Source organism: Oryzias latipes, chromosome 4 (assembly GCF_002234675.1).
Source record: "Oryzias latipes chromosome 4, ASM223467v1".
NCBI lineage: Eukaryota > Metazoa > Chordata > Actinopteri > Beloniformes > Adrianichthyidae > Oryzias > Oryzias latipes.
In genome coordinates this window covers 17,797,140-17,818,070 of record NC_019862.2, presented here as the reverse complement: position 1 = coordinate 17,818,070, position 20,931 = coordinate 17,797,140, and the positions used below count along the sequence as shown (strand labels likewise).

General features: G+C 37.3%; 1 protein-coding gene across 11 annotated transcripts in view; it reads right to left on the bottom strand.

Moving 5' to 3' along the window:
- Positions 1 to 20,931, bottom strand: part of lrrc7 (leucine rich repeat containing 7) — a 125,067-nt gene that overhangs the window by 54,661 nt on the left and 49,475 nt on the right. For 6 of the 11 annotated variants that reach the window (XM_020702497.2, XM_020702498.2, XM_011474172.3 and 3 more), the window contains exon 1: positions 20,145 to 20,514. The exons of 1 other annotated variant lie outside the window; for it this stretch is intronic. In XM_020702497.2, the coding sequence (XP_020558156.1) occupies positions 20,145 to 20,169 (25 nt within the window). In that variant the 5' untranslated portion in view covers positions 20,170 to 20,514. Of the gene's footprint in view, positions 1 to 20,144; positions 20,516 to 20,931 lie in introns of those variants that run through there. 4 more of the 11 variants (XM_020702500.2, XM_020702504.2, XM_020702501.2 and 1 more) reach the window with 2 other exon arrangements.

The window sequence follows — 20,931 nt, the reverse complement described above, 5'->3', positions numbered from 1 at the left end:
AGGGGCCTTTCAGCTCAGACGGTTGATGTCTGTCTGTAAAAGTGGAACTTTGTGCGGGGGCATACATGTTGATTGAGGTTATTTCTGTGGGATCACCTTGCCAAGCTGGCGTCCCCACGGCCTGTCCAAGACTCTGAGCCAGAAATACTGAGAATCAGAAAGATGAACCCCACACAGACAAACACACACACACACACACACACACACACACACACTGGTCTTTAAATAGTCATCCTAGAAGCTGTAAACATTTCAAAGTAAAGAAATGGGAACTTCACACTAAAAGTATAAGAAATGGGAGAATATTTGAGAATGGAAATAAACGTCTTGTAACATAATTGTTTTTCAGATATAGGAAAGCTATCGACTGTCATTGGTGCTGTTGACCCACAGGATGCCAGTGTAAACTGAACTACTGTTGGTAGAAAAAGGAGAGCAGTAAGCAGAGAGAAAAAGAAAGGCAGGAGTGAAGGACTTGGAGTAAGAACTTTGAATATAGGAACTTTAACAAGGACAATTAGAGAGTTGGTCGACATGATAGAAAAGAGAAAGGTTGAAATCCTTTGTGTTCGAGAGACCAGATGGAAATGGAGAAAGATTTATACATCGATAGCAGGTTCAAGCAATTTTATCAAGGTGTGATGAAAAGAGGAACAGAGTAGGAGTGATCCTGAAGGAGGAGTTTGTTGAAAATGTATTGGAGGTGAAGAGAGTGTCAGATAAGGTGATAAGTCTGAGGCTGGAGGTTGAAGGTGTGATGCTGAATGTTGTCAGCGGTCATACCTCCCCAGGAAGGATGTGAGCTAGAGAGAAAAGAGAAATTCTGGAGGGAGAAGGAAGGGAGTGGTGATCAGGGAAGACATTCAATCAGACTTTCAGATACTTGGGTGACGAAAACACAGATTATGAGGAAGTGATAGGTAAGTTTGATGTTCTGGACAAGGATGCAGAAGAACAGATGTTGATGGTTATGATTTGTGCAATTAACATTGAAGGATTTTTTGCCTGGAATGGGAAAAAGCATGTTTGCAAACACACTTTCAAATGTGCTGCAGAATATGCACAGTAATATTTTATTGTCATTTGTTAAACAACGTTCACAATCCCCTTGCCGACGCACGTTCAAACGACCACTTCCAATGAAAAGTCTATGTAAACGTGCATAACTCTCACATTCATGCGTAACAACGCACGTTTCTACGAGCATTTTAGGGCCCTACGTACAAAATGCATGGCCACACATTGAAAGTTAAACGAGGTTGAACTGTGACCAATAAGGGACTCTGATTTGGTTGTGACATATGGATGGCGTCCTTTTTACCTCATGGAAGTGCCAACTGTTTAAAAATTGATCATGAAGGAGGGCTTAATAAATTGCTGTTTGTGCAGAATTATATGATACCAAGTCTTCCATTTATCGCAGTAGAGCGGTGAAAGGAAAACCTGGAGCAAGATTCACGAAATTTGCACCGTTTCGACATTTTGTACCAAGACTCTTCCAACTGTAGATGGCAGACATGCGCTAGTATGCAGTAGAAAAAGAAGAACAATCTCCTCTTTACTTGTCCAGTTAGAACAGCATATGCTAAAGGGGGGGCTCAGGAATGTGTGTCAAATGCTTGGTGTGAACGTAGCATTAGATCTGAAAAGCATCTTTTGTAGTTTTTGACCCGATAAGATAGAAATGTAACAACTGTGTAAAGAGTGTGGATGGTACAACAAGCACATGAGGAAAGGAAAAAAGATTTTTTGCCACAACTCTGTAATGACAGCATCTGTTACCTGTTCTTATGTCTATACCACCGTAGATCCTGTATGACTATATGACAATGGAGCCCTTTTAAAACTGAAAGACCTACAAAAGCAATGGAAATGTCAATATATCGAATCAGATAAACTCAATTTTTGTGTGTGACAGTCCACTAATTATTGGTACTTGTCTTCTTGTAAACTTTGTGAAAGCAGCTTTAGAATATTACACAAAACAATCGCAAAAGTTACATGAAAAGAGAAAAATTGTTTTTTTCTTTTATTATGGTGTCAATAAATTTTCAATAAAAGCCTCCTGAAGGTAATTTTTTAAAGCCTTCCCAATGTGACTCAAGTTTGATCATTATTTTAAAGGTTAAAAGACACATACCAGCTCTATTGAAAGGACCAGTAAATATTTCTATGCACATTTTGGAGTTTAGCAACATGAAGTCAAACTAGGGGCTTTTCATTGTGATCATCGCAGCAGGAAGCTGCAGGCTCCTTCATTATTGGAAACAAGCAAATTGAACAAACAGCACTGATGAGCTTGTTTTCAAGGATAAGGGCAGCTAAAAATAAACATAATAACCTTCTCTGATTTTACCCCTTTTTTCTATCCCTAATCCCTCACACTGCTTCTCCATCTGGCTTCAGCCCCCCCGAAAAAAAACAAAAACACCAGATTAAATGAAGAGACAACAGGGGTTCAGACAAGTATGGAGTAGTTTATCTGACCCTCTTGTAATATTAAAAGTGTCTAACACTGTCAGGCACTCAACCTCTCATTCTTCCCTGAGCTGCTCAGTAGGACAGAATTTAAAGAAAGTTTGTCTCCACGCAGCTGAGATGGACTCATTAAATCCTAGTTCAAATGCCTGAAAAAAACAATGCAATTATGGGTAAAAACAATAAGGTAATCCTATCGCTGGGTCTTTAAATTACATTTTAGATTAATTTTATTCAAGTCTAAAATGTGAGCTTCATAATTTATTAGATGTTGATTTGGTGAAGGGGAACAACAGGGTGGTTGCGGAAGTATGGAGGTGTATAATTTGCTACTGCAACCCCTAAAGACAGCAGTGGAAAGGCCTTTTCCTTCAGTTTTTAAAAAGAAAAATGTCCCCAGTTATTTCACAAAGGAGGCTGTTTAAGTGGATTTTTTTCCAATTGAAATCTGGTAATACATTTAGCTGTTTGATCATTTTCAACACATCATAAAAAAATTACAACAATTTGGGAAGATGTCTAAGGCTAAATGACATGAAGATTGTCCTGATCTCAGATAAGCTTTTTTTTTTTTTACCTCTGATTTGGATACAGATGCTTTTTTCATTCAGTGATTTCAATGTTTCCGTCTTAAGTTGAAATACTTTAATGATTCTGATAGGAAGAAAGTATTGGCAGTGACAAACCTCCAGTTTTGGAAAATGATTCCGTCAAAGACTGAAATGCTTATTTGTAAAGAAATCCCCAAATTTTTTTTTCTTTTCTCCATATTTTAGATTTTTTAGAACAATAATTGATGATTTTATTTTTTTGAGCACCCATCAACTCCCACTAGGCCTCCATAAAAACCTATAAAAACTCCAAAACCTTTAAAAAGTCATATTTTAAAACTCCTAATCAAAATGCAACTTTAATTTAAAATGATTACGATTACGTGCATGAATCAAATACATCTCTGTTGGGTGTAAAAAAAAAAAAGATTGTGCTCTTTATCCTAGCATGAACATCTGCATATGACTTAACCTCAGATAGAAGTATAATGTGTTTGTTTAGTATTTTTATTTTCACTGACCTCTCTGTAATACTTACACAAACCATTTATTAATAGGCTTTTGGCTCACATCGATGAGAGTTTTGTTTCAGATATTCTGATGTTCATACCATTGTGAAGAAAACAAGGGTATTTTTTGTGTATAGTTTTTTTTCCATTTGATTATTTCTACAGTGAGAAGAAGAGACTACTCACTGCACACAAAACAATTTCAAGTGTAATAGGCTTGATGACAGTTTAACAGAACTGCCTGTATATGAATATTAGGTTAAATATTTTCAAAACTGACACTTAAATCTCTTTCAGATTAATATTCATCTGTTTTTTCTTTTTTTTGTTTTTTCAAAAATTGAAATGGGTTCAAGTGAGAAAGTAAGACATTTTTAATAAAATAACTATCAATTTATCGTCTAGCAATAGAAAATAAGGTTACAAATGTTCACAATAGCCCAAAGAGAGGACATTGATAAAGAAAAAAGAGGATGAGAATTCAGGAAAATGCAGTCAATAGTGTAATAAGTGCAGCATTTACTTCACTTTTCTGCAGCTGAATCTTTTCATGTGATTTAAGCATGGGGGGGGGGGGGGGGGTAATCCAGTATTTATGTGAGAGTTGTGTCTGGAATGGCATTGGCTATAAAAACCAAAGCTAAAGTAAACATGGGAGGTAGTTACCGGTGGCGACCCCTGTGGGGGGCAATAATAGAAACCCCACAGACAGTTTTGTTTGCAGTGTGCTCATATGCTGTGATGTGTCAGGGATGTAGCATCTCGAGAACTTCTTTTGTGTTTTTCACGCAAAACTATATGTCCTTATTTTACTGAGAGAGTAGTTTCTAGCTCATAACTGTTTTTGTGTTTTTGTGTCAAGAAAGTGAGAGAAGATGATGCATCAACAATAACAAAAAAAGATAAATGCTGGTGATTGTTGTGGGGCAGATAAACAAACCGAAATCTGAACTTTTTGCCAATAACAACTGTTTGTGGAAGCACATTTTTCTAACAAAAGCGCATAATTTAACAGTGTATCAACATCCATGGGAGGGGGGTAAGCACCCCTAAAGAAAGTAGCTAATCCTAGAATCCCATTTCTCTTTGATCTCTAGATTACATTGAGCCCGTATAGATGAATGAAGTGCTCATGGCTGTTTTATAATTCGTTTTTTGTTTTTCCTTCATTTGCGCTATTGTGTCAGACATTTTTATTTCCCTGCCTATTTACTACCAGCTCTTCCAGGGCTGCACAGTAATTTCTATTATCTTTAAGTATTAACCCATGTGTTCACATTTGGGAACATGGAAGTTACTGCTAAAACAACAATAGAGTTTTATTTTCGTTAAAGTCCGCTCTCTCAGACAAAAACTGGTTTGTCCAAAGGACAAAATTACGAGCTACAAACAGAGTAATGTTGTGTACTCTATCTACTGCAAAAAGAACTTCAATGAACAGTAGATAGGAGAAACCAAACAACCTCTACACAAGCGGCTTTACCAACATCGCAGAGCCAACCCAAGTGGACCTGAATCCCGCAGTGCACCTCCACCTGAAGGCCACAAACCACTCGTTTGAGGACAGTGAAGTCCGAATTCTAGCCAGGTTTGAGCAAGGAGTGAAAGAAGCCATCTTTGTCAAGAAAAATAAACCTTCTCTTATTAGGAATGGTGGTCTCAGGTTTATTCTTCCATCCATCTACAGCAGTGTTCTGAAACCCAAACAAACCGAACCAGTTCCACCTGGGTCGTTGTGACGAAGTAGCGTCACAGGTTGCAGGACAGAGCCTGAACATGAGCCTTAGTTGTTTGTTCGTTTTTTTCTTTTCTCCCAGCCCAGTAACAGTTTATAGTTTTGTGGTATAGTTTTGTGGTAGTTTTGTGGTTTCAGCTGGTGTGTAACAGCTGAAAGAGATGACCAGTTTGGGGAGGGAGTCACTGGCTCCCCAACCCCCAGCTGAGGACAAAGGACTCCTAACGACCCAAAACCATGTACCGGTAGGCTAAATTGACAGTTTCAGGTCTGACTCCTCCCCCATGAGCATATACATACCAGCTCTTTTACCAGCTAATTCAGAATTGACAAAGCCTTTTGGATAAGAGGTGAAACGTCTTCTAACTTTAAAAACTAAGTCCAGATGACAGCCTCTAAACCTACTACTATGAAGCTTACTAAAGGGTGTTTTATGCAATTAGTATAGATTTAAAGAAAACTCAGCGCTTCACTGTTGTGAAAAAAGTGTCATGTTGTTGGTGTAAATTTGTGCACTTCTTGTGTAGCAGTTTTTACTCTTTAAAGAAAAACCCCTTGTGTCAACAATAAAGAGTTGACTTTCTGCTCGGCTGCTTAGGGGAAGCAGTGAGGGACGTCCAAATGTCATAAAGTCATGAAGGGCTGAAAAAATGAATGAAAAAAGCTTGAAAGTTGTCTCCCTAAAATAAATGTGAGATCTATCAATTTTTATGACCTACTTGGAAAAAAGTCTGATTAATGGGAAACAAAAAACAAATGCACCCCTTTCCCCCGAAAAGGTTTGCCCCTATTGGGGTGCAGCCATTTATACTCATCACAAACAGCTGGAAAACACTTTATTTTCTTATTGTTTTAGTTCCGCTTTGCTTTTCCATCAACTCTTCCATCACTTGGGTTTCACGCTCGAAGATGATATTGATTTTATTATTCTGTGGAAAAACTTTGGGGGTAAAACAAAACATTCCATTCAAGGTTATAAAGTCAGCGGTTGTTGGTTTGTGTTCGCTTTTTTTCTTTGTTCATTTCTGCCACTAGAATACTCAATTACACATATCCTGCATTCAGGTAAATGGTTCACCTTCACCTGAAAAACTCTGCACACACAGTGAGACCTGCTGCTTTTTACAGCAACCATTCCATCTTTCTGTCATCCCTCTCTTTTCCTCACGCTCGTGCTTTGGCCAGGACTCAGTTTCTCTTTTTACTGCCAGCTGATAGCTGTGCATGACTGTCTGCATCTCTATTCATGCGTTCACTCCATCTATCACCTGCTGCTGCCCCTGTCCTTCCCTCTCTCCCCTCTCTGAAGGAGAACAGATTATATTCCCTGCCTTCTCATCTCTCCTCTGGCATCTTTCATCCTACAGGTTTATCCTTTTAGGCATCAAATCGGGCTTACAGTTTTTGTTCAAGGTCACATCAACACCTATGCACACAGTTTGCTGAAAGACCCAGTAAAGAGAATGAAAAGAAAGTTACAGTTACCATCACTTCCATCCATGATTAAAGCAGCTTCCACCTTTATCCCTGAAGTTTTTCTTAAAAGTGTATGGAAACTGCATATTGACATAGTGACAGGGACTCAATTGCCAAAAAATACCATAAAACTCTAATTAAAAAGGCTGAGGGCGCCGCTTCCAATGGCTTCAGCGACTGAACTGAAACAGTAACTCAGGTGAGGAACACAAACGGCAAGCAGAAATCACTTTAACTCTGATAGAAGTAGCTTTGCAAGATCCAAATAAAAAGCTTTCTATAAACAATAACAAATTTGAATACTTACAGACTAAATACAAGTACTGGTATGCTAATAAAATGTTACAAATGCTTTTACAAGGAAAAACATATTTGTTTCATGATTTTCTAAAACTCTTTTGTTCTACTAACAAACAAATATCTTTTCAGTACACTTCAGTAAATAAACTGCAACCTTCTAGGCCACTTTGGCACAAATGTGTTTGGTCTGCACCACAGTTTGTTCACTAGAACAGTCTGCTTGTTGTAGGTGTGAACATCATGATGCCTATTGATGCAAATATGCATCAAACATTGCAGCTCCAAAATCATCTCAATCTATTCTTTTTTTTTTTTTTTTCCATTTTCTAATCCGTTAGTTCCCTTTTCCCACGGGGCTGCCGGAGCCTATCCCGGCCACTTATAGGCAAAGGCAGGAGACACCCTGGACAGGTCGCCAGTCTGTCGCAGGGCCACAATCACAAACCCATGCACACTCACATGGGGACAATTTAGAGTTACCAATTAACCTATGAAGCATGTTTTTGGACGGAGGGAGGAAGCCAGAGTCCCCAAAGAAAACCCATGCATGCACAGGTAGAACATGCAAACTCCACACAGAAAGGTCCCTCATTGGTGTTCTGTTTCAGGTCCCCCAGCCGGGACTTGAACCAGGGGCCTTCCAGATAAGAGCTTAATCTTAATCTAGCTTCTACTTAAAAGGAAAAATTTGATAATTTATTTTTATAGCTATACATTATTCAGTTGTCAACAAGTTAAAGCTCATCTTAACTCTGGTGTAGACCCACCAAGGAGAACTCTGGACCACTAAACCAATTGTAGCGACTTCAAAACCAAACAGTCGCTGAGAGGCTGATACTGGGTCTGGATTATTGAATGACGCGCTCGAGCTCAAAAAATGGACCATGCATGTTGAAGTTTGTTTCCTGAACTTTTAATCATAACAAAAAAAAAAGGATAATTAAAGATAAAATAAATAAATATATTCAAAGCGTAGAAAGCGGTCAACAAAAAATACGGCAACCCAGCTCACCCCCCCCCCTTCCATTTTACACAGGTAAAGCACCACAGGTGAGATAAAGTCAATTAAGGTCACCGCCCACAACCATGTGACCCACCAGCTGATTACCTACTCAATGGCTTATAATCAAAACAAATATATATTCATTCACCATAAGAAAGACCACACTTCATTCGTGGCACCTACATCAATGGTCTATCTTCACTTGCAAGTGAATCCTGCTGCACTTCAAACATAAACCCAACCCAAAAGAAGAAAATTAAACCAAAAAGAGTAGGCACCATCCATTGGGAATCCGAAAAAAATAGGATAAAGCATGAATCTGTTATACTCGGGGCTTATTACAGGCACTATAATAACCCAAAACTATCAGCTGTTTTAACTGTGATATTCTAATGTGTTTTCATCTGAAAATGTGAAAACGGACTGAATTCAGTGAAGATGCAAAACTTTTGAACAATTCACCATCTTTTGAACCAAGCACCCCAAACTGTCTCAACATGAGAGCCTCCTAATGTCGTAAATCCAGACGGTAGCTGTTGTGCATTAGGCCTTAGGCCTATGAGACAAGGTGTGATAATGAAATCGGCCACATCCGACTTCATGAACTTGGTAAAAATAACTAAATCAACATTATTTTAAGATTTTTATTTTGAAAAAATGAGAATTTTTTGGCCTTAATGTTTTCAACTTCTACCCTGCAAGGATAAAATTAGCAGCATAACTTTTATGCTCTACATTTTTGACATTTTCTATGAAAGATTAAATGCAATGAAAGTTGGTCTGAGGAAGAGCTCCAAAATGGTACAAACCAGGCTTTGCTAAATACTTTCACGGCCAAACAAAATGTGTTTTGATGTTTCTCTTACAGGCTAACTTGGCCCGCACATTTAATGCAGTGTCAGAAAGCTAACCAGGGAATATTATTAATTTATATTGCACATGTCAGAGTGAAGACCCCCGCGCTTGCCAGGGAGAATGATGTCCAGACAGAGAAACAATGCATACACAACAGAGCCACAGTGACACAGAGCCTCTGTCTGGACACAAACTGGAGGAGAGAGGTCAAAGTGTGGGGGCAGCCACTGGCATCGAGCCCACTAATCACGACACGAGTCGTTACTGAGAATTCTTAAATGTAGAGTCATCGTCATGGTGACGTGGGCTATTTAAGGTACATTCGGATCAGCCAACCAAGGGTAAGACACTCCACTCCCACATATCCGTGCAAACTCTTACTTCTCAATCACGATTCACATTGCTCAAAATTAGCACACTTTCTGTGTAATCACTTTAATACCACATTAACTCTGGAATTACCCTGAAATGAACACAACCTTGCTGCAAGTTAGCCTCCAGAACACACTAATGTTTTGTTAGTCTTCACTTGGCCAACTGCTTCTTTGTCAAACACATTGAAAGAACACATCGTCAACCTTGGCACCTTTGAAGCTGTTACCGTGACAGTGGAATTAAAGATGCTTTTTTTAAGTGTCAGCAAATGACTTGAGAAAACAGAGGCTTTTTCATATACAAGTTGTTTGGCGATGCTTCCGACAGGAGTACAAAAGGATGTCAGCAAATTTTTAGTTTTGATGACGACATGCATTAAAACAGAAGTTACCGTACAATGCAATCATTTTGCAGCGCTTGACTCTGCAAGATGTCAGTCTTTCTTTGTAATCCTTCAGTTTGATGTGTTTTTACTTTTAAAACATAAAACTTGACACATCTGACCCGAACATCTAATTTTGAATGGATTACTCCTAAATGATGTTTTTTTATTCAGTTTGCATGAAGATGACATCTCATCTCTACTGAACAGTCAGTTATCTTTCATTCAATTTTGCTCATCAAGAAGAATTTTCTAAGTTTCGAAAATGCCATTGCATGCAGTTAGATTGGTTGTGGGATGATCACATATTTTGTTGTAATGTACAAACAAAAGGGAATATTTCATGAAAGAGGAATTGTGTAACGGAACAATCAGTTGTTTATAGATTAAATCTGAACACATTACAAACTGATCTACCCCTTACATTAAATGCAACAAATGGTAAATCAAGCATAAGGAAAAAATACTCAGTGCACCATAAACTCAAGCACGGGCATGATAGATGTAAAGCAGGAATCAGTGCAAATACACATCTATGCAAAAGACAGGCTTTGCTGTGAAATAAGCCCCCACCTCCAACCATCACTGTGTCACCAATATAAAAGCCAGCAAAGCTCCACAGACTGCTTGGATTAAATGCAAGAGCTACTGAGAACTTAAGAACTGTTCTGAATGTAAAAATGTCTTCAAACTTGAGAAAAAGGGCACATCTAAGGCTGCAGGACTAAACCTTAGCTACTCCATGGATCCAGAGGCACAGAGAGGAGCAAAGTTCAGCCAAATAGCAAAACCAACCTGTGCTCAAAGATTATTTTGTCCTCAATGAACTGTGAAACAAGTGGAAAGGTGTAACGAGGATCCCATCACACAGAAAAGTGACCCTGCTGTCCTGAGTGCACTAAAGACATTTTATGTCTGCTTTAAACCAACCGCTATTTTTTAAAACGTAAACAGAGCTTAATAAAATAGATCAAGGCTGCACTACACAGAGCACCATAATTTATGGTGTTTTTCTTTTATTTATTTATTTATTTATTTATTTGTTTATTTATTTATTTTAAGCTGTGGACATTTTTGTTTGTGGTTTGGTTAGTAAAATAGATGTAAAAATTACATCTAAATTACAGTCCTTTTAATAATTGAAGCTGTCCACTTCAAAAGAAGAATAAAGGTAAAGAAAACTCTATTGCTAGATTTTTATTGTGGACTTTTAAAAAAAAGAAGATTTTGAAGCTCTTTTATTATTATTATTTGCATTGTTCGCAATAAACAGTGAGAAATAAAATGTAGGTGAGACACAAGAAGAAAAATTCACTGATTCAATGAATAAACAAATATAAACTGATTGATGCTGGACTTTTTTTTTGATTAAGTTTAATCAAAACAAAGAAAACAGTCACAAATCTTGACAGATTGAACGTCACATACCTGCGCTGAAGTTATTTCCCAAACAAAAGGGCTGAAAGAAGAAAAGTGAAGGATCCATGAAATGGAATAATTCCTCTTAAGCCTGCTCATTATCAATGCTAAAATGCTCAAAACATTCAGAGAGCAATACAGCTGGCTGGTGCAGTACAGCTGCTATTTAGAGAGACTTATGAATGCCTATAGATCCCCTAAGATCTGCAAGAGCTGGATGTGCTGCACAGAAAGACAAAACAACAGCTTTAAGACAGACAGTTAGAGAAAAATTATAAAGAGTGAGTACGGTAAATGATGCATAAGGCATCCAAGATTATCCCACGTGTGACGCCTTTTTGTGAATTATTGCAGTCCAACTTCTGACCTGACTTTAGTTTGAGCTAGAAAAAAACAAACATTTTCAACACCGTTTTCACATTAAATCGCAGAAGGTTGGATGAATAACTAAAGTTTATTCTGTCCCTGCATGTCATGGGTGAAATGCTCCATAATATGCTGCAGCTGAGCAACCAATAAGCCGCTTTTTCCCCTTTGAATTTGTGGACTGTGAGCTAGAAGTAAATAAACACAGCTGCTGGTGCAACTTACAGCTCTAATATGCAAAAATAAAATGAAAATGAAGGATTTAAAGTGTAATAAATTCTGAGCACAGTAACCTATCAGCAAGCCAAAGGTCCTAAGAATCTTCATTACAGTGTCTGCATGTTTTATCTTACACAAGTTAAATAAAATAATTAAATTCTACATTTTTTAAATATGTGTGGCCTTTATGCCACTTTGGCTATACAATGGCTTTTTCTTGATTTGTTTTCTTCCATTCAATGAATGCAGGCTGCACTTGCACTTTGCAGCATTTATTACAACATTTATCTTTGTACATCAATATAATATACTCTATCAAAGCATAACCCTTTTAACAATAAACCCAGAATTTACTTTTCCTGCAGAACCCAAAATGAATCTTGAACCCATATAATGTGTCTCCTTCAAAAGGTTTCTCATTATTTTCGCAAATGTAAAACACAAGTATTAGTCATATGCAGCCATGATAAATATTCTTTGTTCTAAAGGCGAATAAATACCGTTCGGCATAAACTACCCAAGACTTCTTTGAAGAAATTTCATTTTTTGTATTTATCTTAAAATTCTAAAATCCAATAAACCTAAATAAAATTGAATAGATCTAAGTTTGGTAAGCATTTATTGTTTTATTTTGAAAGTGGCAACAACAACATATAGCTTTTAATTCACATACATCCCAGTGAGGCGATGTGAATTTCATAAAAATGGTCCATGATGCATACTTATCCTTATCAACTGGGATTTTAAATGCTTCAAAATGAAAGCAGCAAGATTAAAGAACTGTTCCACCACAGATTGTCTAATTTTAACCATTTTTTTAAATTTATTTATTTATTTATTTATACATGACCAAAAAGAAAACTAAAAAAAGGAACACAGACAAAAGGAATAAACGCATGAAGGTAGAACATATCAAATGGGATACTTTTGTCAGCAGTTCCCAAATTTCAGAGAAACAAATCTTTAGAAATACAACTGTGTGCATGTAAAAAAAAAAACTATACTTGAAGGACATTCATTGGAAGAGCAAAACGGCTCGCAGCTGATAGCAGATGCAACAATATCCAGTGAACTGTTGTCATCAATCAAGCACAACAAAGGAACGCAAAGAGAATCGATGATCAGATTCTGTGAAGAATAAACCAGTTTCCACAGAAATATGGCAGCCTGACACAGATCCCCTAAATCCATCTCATCATCAAATGTGCCAGGATTTCAAATGAACATGCATTTGTTTTCATTTTTAAGCAAATGCAAAAAAGGTACAAGGTATTTTGTTGGAAGAAGTAGAGGAGCCATTAAAGACGTGCCCATTTAGTTCTATATTGTCGCACAAAGTAATAGAAGTATCACGGATCAAGAAAAATATAACAATTTCCCTTTAAAGGGGTCTAAGCACGTATATAAAACAATGTGATTAAACAGAAGAAGATGTCCGGTTTGGATGATAAAATGCCAAAGAGCGCTGAACCCCAGTGAGCTTTGAGACGATCTATCTCTCAGTCACTTCCTGTCTGATAGCCATGACAGCTGAGTTGAGACAGACATAGTAAGACAGCAGGCAGATGCTGTCAAGATTATTCCCACTCAGCCATCTTCCTCTTTCCCTTTTTGTCTCCACATGCACTCTGCTCTCCCAAACTTTCTCTTCTGGCTTTCTCTGATGTCACACCATGCTGAACTCTTAAACCACAGTAAAAGACACTTGAAGTTTATGAATGCACTTCATGTCCTGCCCCGGTCCGTATCTACACCTCACTTTATGGTTTTATTCTTTATCTTAGCTTCATCTGCGGCAGTGGTATTTTTTGCTTTAATGAAACGACCAGTATTGCCTCAAGTTATCTCCATGGTAAATGCTGCAGGTCTAAAATGGATGAAAGGCCTTCAAAGACTAACAGCAGCCTCAGGGTTCATCTCTGTCTTTCTCTCGCTGATGTTGGAATGTCTTGACGCAGCTGGACCTATCATTCTGGGCTTTTGTTGTATACAGATAAGATGGATTTGCCCGGAGCGCCATGTAGACCAACAAATGCGGGACGCATTAGGACCTGACCCTATCCTTCAACATCCTGGGGATCTGGCACACAACACATAACTGCTGTAAATGGTGATTTGCAAAGGCTGCATTTCTTTAGCCTTGGTAGTTTCCCTGACGTAACTGATAAGAGTCTGATGGCAGAAGCCTGAAGTGGGACAGTTATATTGGATAGCTAGAGTTTACTCCACCCACTAAAGTTTTACAATGCCCACCCACCTTCAAATTAAAAAAAATACAAAACTGATGATGCACACTTTTAAGAAAGAAAAAGCAAATTAAAAAAAATCCCCCACTCCTAGAACTTTGTCCTAGACAAAAAATACAGGAAAAAAATGTCTGAGGTTGTGCCAGAGCTCCTTAGAAATAGACCACAATGCTTCTCCCTTGAATAATATTTCATGTGAATTTTTTTTTTAAATCATTCTTTATAAATCATCCAAGTTTTATTACCAGGATACGGCTGATTTATAAAAATTCTGAATTGATTTTAAAACTTTGGACAACTAGATAATCCGGCACTAGATAGTTTTTTAGTAGTTAGGGAGTTGGCCGAGAGTTTAGATTTAATTTAAGAATATTTAAAACTAGGCTGTATAAAAATGTAGCTGTGGTGTAAGTTAATCGGGTAAATGTGTGCAGCTACAAAAGAAGCAATTCTCACTTGTGACTTTAAATCCTTATTTAGATCAGAAAGCAAAAGACTTGTTAGTTGAGAGTGTCCGACTTATTTTTTTTAACCACATTCTATTAGCAAATAAAACTGCAGGAACCCACGCTTCTCTGAGAAATAAGTAGGCTGTGTTCCCACTGACCTTGAAGCATAATCTATTTCCTGTCACCATGAGCCATAAAACATTCAGTTTAAAGCATAAAAGTCAGCCTGGAGTTTCTCTGCACTTAGAAGAACTATCAAAGAGGCCTTCTGCAAAATTCAAAGCACTATATTGTTATCACGTTTGCTAAAAATCTAAATTACAGTGAAGTGTTTGAAAACATTTCAGGACAGCTTGTCGTCTTCAGCTTTTCAGATCATAAGGATTTATGGCCTAAAACCATAGATTCTACTGCAGGGTATTTTCTGAGCTAACTACAATCAACTGAGCATTTACCGTGGTTGAAGGGTGTGAAAGAAATAATGCACAACTCTGCTAATTTAGCAGAATCACGCAGGGTCACTGTGTGTGACACATCTGTAGGGTGTGAAAGACTCAGCTACTCACACTGTCAAACTAGGCCTGTTGTGTAGCGTGAAAAACCTTGCCACAACTCGCCAGGTTCTTTAATAAGCCCATACTGAACTTCTACTTTTATTTTTAAATAAAACACACACTTGATTTGAAATGTATAGTCTCCTATGAGGCTGTGGTGTTATCACTCTGTCCTACTTTTCATGCTTCTGCACAGCTGCATTATCTCAAGCTTCAAACTTGGTGGAATATCTCGCCTTCCTCCTTGTCAATGAAAGGTCAACTACTTCTTGAGTATTCTTGCAAATGTAAAAAACAGTTCTCCACCATGATGCTGTCTGATAAAATCACATATGTGGACAATGCGAGTCTGAAAGAAGCCTAGGGGCAAAGACAATTATGGTCAGATATTTTTAAGGATTGCTTATTTTTTGGAGCCCTGCTGGTTTACATTTTGGCTTAAAGATGCAGCCTAAACATAACACAAATTTCAGTTGGATTCATAACAGACCAGAAACATTATTGTTTTTCTAAAGATGGGTTTGTTGTCTGTCTTAACCCCTTCTCTCCTGCTTTTATTTCCAATTTTATAAAAAATATTCGTCTATGTTTTTGTTTTGTTTTTCCTGTTCAAGGGGATTCTATATTAAGTGGAGTTCTGGATCTAATGGTATGTCGAAAATTTGTGACATACGGAATGAAGGGGTTAAGAATCATAAAATCAAGACAAATATAATTAGTGGAAGCAGACCACAGACAGTTCTGCAAGTAGAAATTGTTTCTATTCTAGCTTCAATATGAATAATTGATCAAGTAATAAGAATTGAAATGTAGGTCAGAATAAGTAACACTTTATTTCACAATGAACTCACCCTTTCCCAGGAAATTTCTGAAAAAATGTAATCAACAAATCTCCACTAAATAGTAGTGTCTCAAACATTCCAATGAGTCAGCTAAACTTACCGCTATTAGACAATGTTTCTGAACACAGTAAAAATGTTGTTGATTAACATTAAATCACTTGGGATTTTCATAATCCAACTTTTATTCAATTTAATCTGGTAAAAGCTCCCTGGTATGTGGAACACTGTCTTATTCGAAGCAAGTCACAGGTTTGAGCTTAGATGCATCTAGAAATGTATCCTAACATCCCAAATTGGTTTGATGTGGTAATCACCACAAAACTGGAGAGCAGCCAAAACAGAATTAAAGCTCATAGATTAAAAAAAACCCTATTTTAAATGAAAAGCCAGTGAAATCCAACTGATCTTATTGTCACATCTACAACAGCTTTATAAAAAGCCAATAATTCTGTCAGAGCTATAAATGTATTTTTGATATTGATTTGAGGGATATTTAATAAGTAAATCTAATCCAAGAATAACAAATATTAGCATAAAGCAGCGTGTATGAAACCTTTGCCCTCAAATCTCACCTATAATTTAACTCTGACCACTGTTAAAGACACCCGTTAACTGAAGGGTGTGAAGATAAAAAAATAAAAAAAAGCGACATAATGTAACAAACCTCAACATGACAACACTTACTATATTTTTGCAGACAGCAAAAACTTTTCAGGAAAATGAAAATTGTGTGTTCAAGTTTTGTAACCAACACTCATTCATCAACTGATTTAAAGTTAATGTTTTTCTGTCCTCCAATATTTTTGTCTCAGATTTTAGTCTCAGTAACCCAAACAGACATCACATAGTTTTGCACCTGAGAAGCACAAATTGACAATGAGAGAAAATCAGGGAAAAACACAAAAAGAGATTGAAATATTTTTTTTTTGAGAATCAACAACCTAAAAGCTCAATTTTGAGCCAAATATCTATGCAATATCTAAGTCAACACTGCCAATGATGTAACCATAGAAACACTGTCACCAAGACTAAAAGAGGGAGTTAATATACCCCACACCCCCCCACACAAAAAAATCCATGCTTGCAGATTGAAAACAGGAAAAAAGATTTTGAGACTTGGTACAAGAAAAAAACGTGAGGGGATAAATGTATCCTTTAAAAGACAAGTTTAGAGCAGCTTATGCAGTTGGTGCAAACCCACAACCCAGTATGTACTGTGACAAGGAGGATAATGTTTCTGTCTCCTCATTCTACGGTCTTCCCCTTGGCTGTAAATGTATGCTTTACTCTGTCAAGTCGTAAAACTGTTTGCCGTTTACATTTCCTGTAATTTTAATGGATTTCATAACTACAACAAAGACAAAAGCCACTATAAGATGTAACCACGGTACATTTCCATAAAAAGCCCAAAAGCTGTCTGTAAAATGTCAATGCACTCCCTAACAGAAATGTTTTCAGGATAAGATTTTAAAAAAAATTACCTTGCTGACAATCTGATGTGAAAATATTCTATTCATTTCATAGCAGTTAATTTATAAATAATACATAAATAAAGTATAAATAAAGTATCAATTATTATTAAAAATGTGTTTTAGTTCAATAAAGTGTTTGAAATTGAAATAAAAAAGATAAAGATTTACAAATAAATGTAAATATTTAAACCACTAGTCACACTAGTTGTAGATCATCTGTGTTAGTTGTTGAAGTCCTGCAATTATGATTTAATGGCTACATGCACCATATGTATAGTTTATGCCTTTATCCATCAACAGTGTACAAAGATTATGATTAAAATGGAAAATTTCCCATTAAGATGCTGACTTGATATTTTGGTCATACTCTGACAACAGCAGGCTTGACAAAACACATATTTGTTTTAAAAATGATCATGAAGATTCAGAACCAAACTAGCCTCCTCACCAGACCTTTCAATATCACACTCTAGAATGTAACAACACTGCAAACTCATGTCAAAACAAAAGCACCATAACCTTCATCCCTTCTCCTAAAATATCAGCATAAATCCTCATCATAACACACACTGCAGCTGTGCTGGTATCTCTGTCTTCCTTCCCTCACTGGATATCTATCCCTTAGCCCATCACCATGACGATGGGAGCCAGTTCCATGGATACAGTCACTAGGCAACGAGCGGCATCACCATCAGCAGCAGCAGCAGGAACAGCAGTGTCCTGTCACAGCTTAAGTGGAAGAGCAGCAAAAAGCCCCAAAACAACACTCCAACTATGCCTGCATGCAGGCTTGCTGTCTGAAGGGGAAGTGCTAATGCATTTATCTTGTCCAGGATCCAAAGCCTTGTGCATTTCACTCCGCTCTGGAATGCAAAACATCACGCAAATCATCTTGAGTTGGAAGGAGGTGGAAAGGATTTATAAAATAAGGTTTGTAAAACAGTGTGTTTTAATAGTTTCAGATGGTACGTTTGCATCACCAGATTTTTAATAAAAGCTTCATAAAGGATGAAGCACAACTGATAATTAGACAAATATAACTCAGCAAACCTAAAACAAAAGCTTCTATTTTAAGGGCATCAATGTTTATAATTATTTTGTGTTTATTTAGAGTCAGAGACAACAGTTTATATCTGCAAAATAACTTTTTTGAAATAAAAACTAACTTAATGTTTTAACAATTTCTTAATGATTTTTTTTTTATTCTGTCAAAGATATTTGAGGAGATCTGTTCTTAGAAGAGAAATTAAATGATAATACATTCTGAAAACCCAAGTTTGTGTCAAACATTATTTCTTTAGTCCATTTTTCTGGTTTTGTTTGTTTGTTGACAGACAACAGAATGACTTCTATAGAACAAAACTTTTAATTTTTGGTAAAGACACTTGTTCCAAAATGAATCTCAGCCAAGTGCATATTGAGTTATTGTTGACTGTTAAGACCAATCAGCTTGTGGTGCAATACTGTATTACACAGAAAGCTCAATATGAGATGCTCCATCATCTTTGTATTAATATTTTTTTTCTTAAATCAATATTTTTCTTGAATTTAGCAAAGAAATTATTGATTTATGCATTCTTGGAAAAACTCTACTGGGAGGCTGAAGTTAACGCAAAAAAAGTTACTTTTGTGTAATGATTGAAAGATTACTTTTATTGATTCAATTAATATCATACTTTGTGGTTGCTGATATGATGCATAGTCGATATTGGTTAATTTTTAACGACACGATTCGATCTAATTCATTCAGCTTCAGGACATCCTAAGCCAAAAAATTCAACCGGTGCTACTCAGAGATAAATACGATTCATTGATGTTGATTAATCAATAGACCCCTTTATAAAAGGATTTTTTTTAACACATTAAAACATTTGTTTTATCCCTAATAAAAAAGTCAAGATGCTACATGAAAGGAAAGGAAGAAAAATTCTTTGTACCCTTAATGTAATAAAAAAAGGACATTTAAAAGATGGCACACTGAAGAGGAATTTCCTGTGTATTCATACAAACAACTATATATTTCTAATTCACAGAGACATGCAGATGCATGCGGAACAATCCATGTCCAAAGATGACAAATAGGACAACTCCTCCCTGAGTGTTTGCAAAATTATACAAAGTAAGGCTATTAAGTGGGAATCCAAATCCCTCCGGAAAAGCAAATTATTAATGGTCATCGTTAGAGCAACACAGAATGAAAGACTTTGAAATATTTTTGCATTGAAGATTGATATTTAACATTCTCTTTGATGCTCCTTTTTCATGCACGCCTCAGTGCAATCTAATATGTGGCATAAAGAAGAGCACCCAACACTATACAGCATCCACTTTAACTGGAGCGATTAAGATTCAGATAATATAAAATGTTTAAGTGCAGCAGTGAAGCATTGGGGCTGGATGGTTAAAACGCCTGTGTCATTACAAGCTTGTAACAGGTGTGACAGGCTGATACAGACAAATAATGGGACGGGTGGGGGAATAAGCCAAAAAACATGCGGCTGGTGGATTTAACAGGTGTGTGCATGTAGATAATGCATGAACGCAGGGCGCTGTGACAGCAGAGCAGCCTGGGGTTACATGTCAAGATGGGGAGGCACTGCATCATATATCATTGTCCCCCCTGCTGCAGATATAGTTGTTTCATGTGATCATAGCTTGAAAAGGTCCGAGGATGAAGGTTCGTAAAGCGATGAATGGCTTTCTTTTTTGGTGCAAGAATACAATAAAAAAAAAAAATTAAAGCACTGCAAATGTAGGGGCAACATTGATCCATCTTTTCCTCTAAATTGTTGCATTTAAAAATCACAATATGCTGCTTTAACCCTTAAGAGTGCAATTCAGAGAAAAGAAGACATTTTGTTCTTCATTAAGAGCTGATTGAATGAGGAAAACCGTTTGACAGAGCTGCCTTACGTTGTAAAGCCGAGTAGTTATCCATCTGTTAGGATGCTGGGAGGGGGGATCCGATTCCTTTAGAAAAAAAATGCAATCTCTCTGGTGGCCCCTGTGGATTCCGAAGCATCAAGCAGGATCAGGCTACCGGGACGAACCGAGCCGGTGTGAAACAGGTACCCGCATCTTTAGTCCCCCGGGGAGCAAGAGATGAGCGCATCTACGGGAGATTCATGTCTCCTGATTTAAATCCAAGTAGTCATACGCGAAGCCTCCACTCCAAACTCCTCGGTCCACGAACGGCGAAGCTGCGGGGAAACGAAGGGAACATTGTCCGTGAAAACCCCGCTGCACGTCCAGGAGGACCGTCTCCTCCCATCTGTCCCCCGCGGAGAAAAAGAAGAGAGGGAGGGATGAAGATGCAACCGGGACGCCAGAGCAGGTGCGTTTGCGCGTGCGCACCAATAACCGTGTTATGAGTTCATGGGAGAGAGGGATGAATATTTCATCTGTGCGGGTGTTGTTTAATGAAGACGGAGCCTGTCTTTTAGGGCCGCTGCCATGCTGCTTCTTTCATCTCTCTTGAGGTTTTTTTCTTCTTTCAAACCAAAATAGCCCAGTTTTGACAGCTCAATTTATGAGAAGATGTTTGCACGAGCTGCTCGAGTTATTAATAACCTGAAGTATGAAGCAAAATCTCCTCTAGGAACATTTTACACGCAGTATCATTAAACAGATGTAAAAAAAAATGTATGTTTTTGAAACCAGAGGAAAAGGAGGGGAAAAGCTATTTTAGCAAACAAAATAG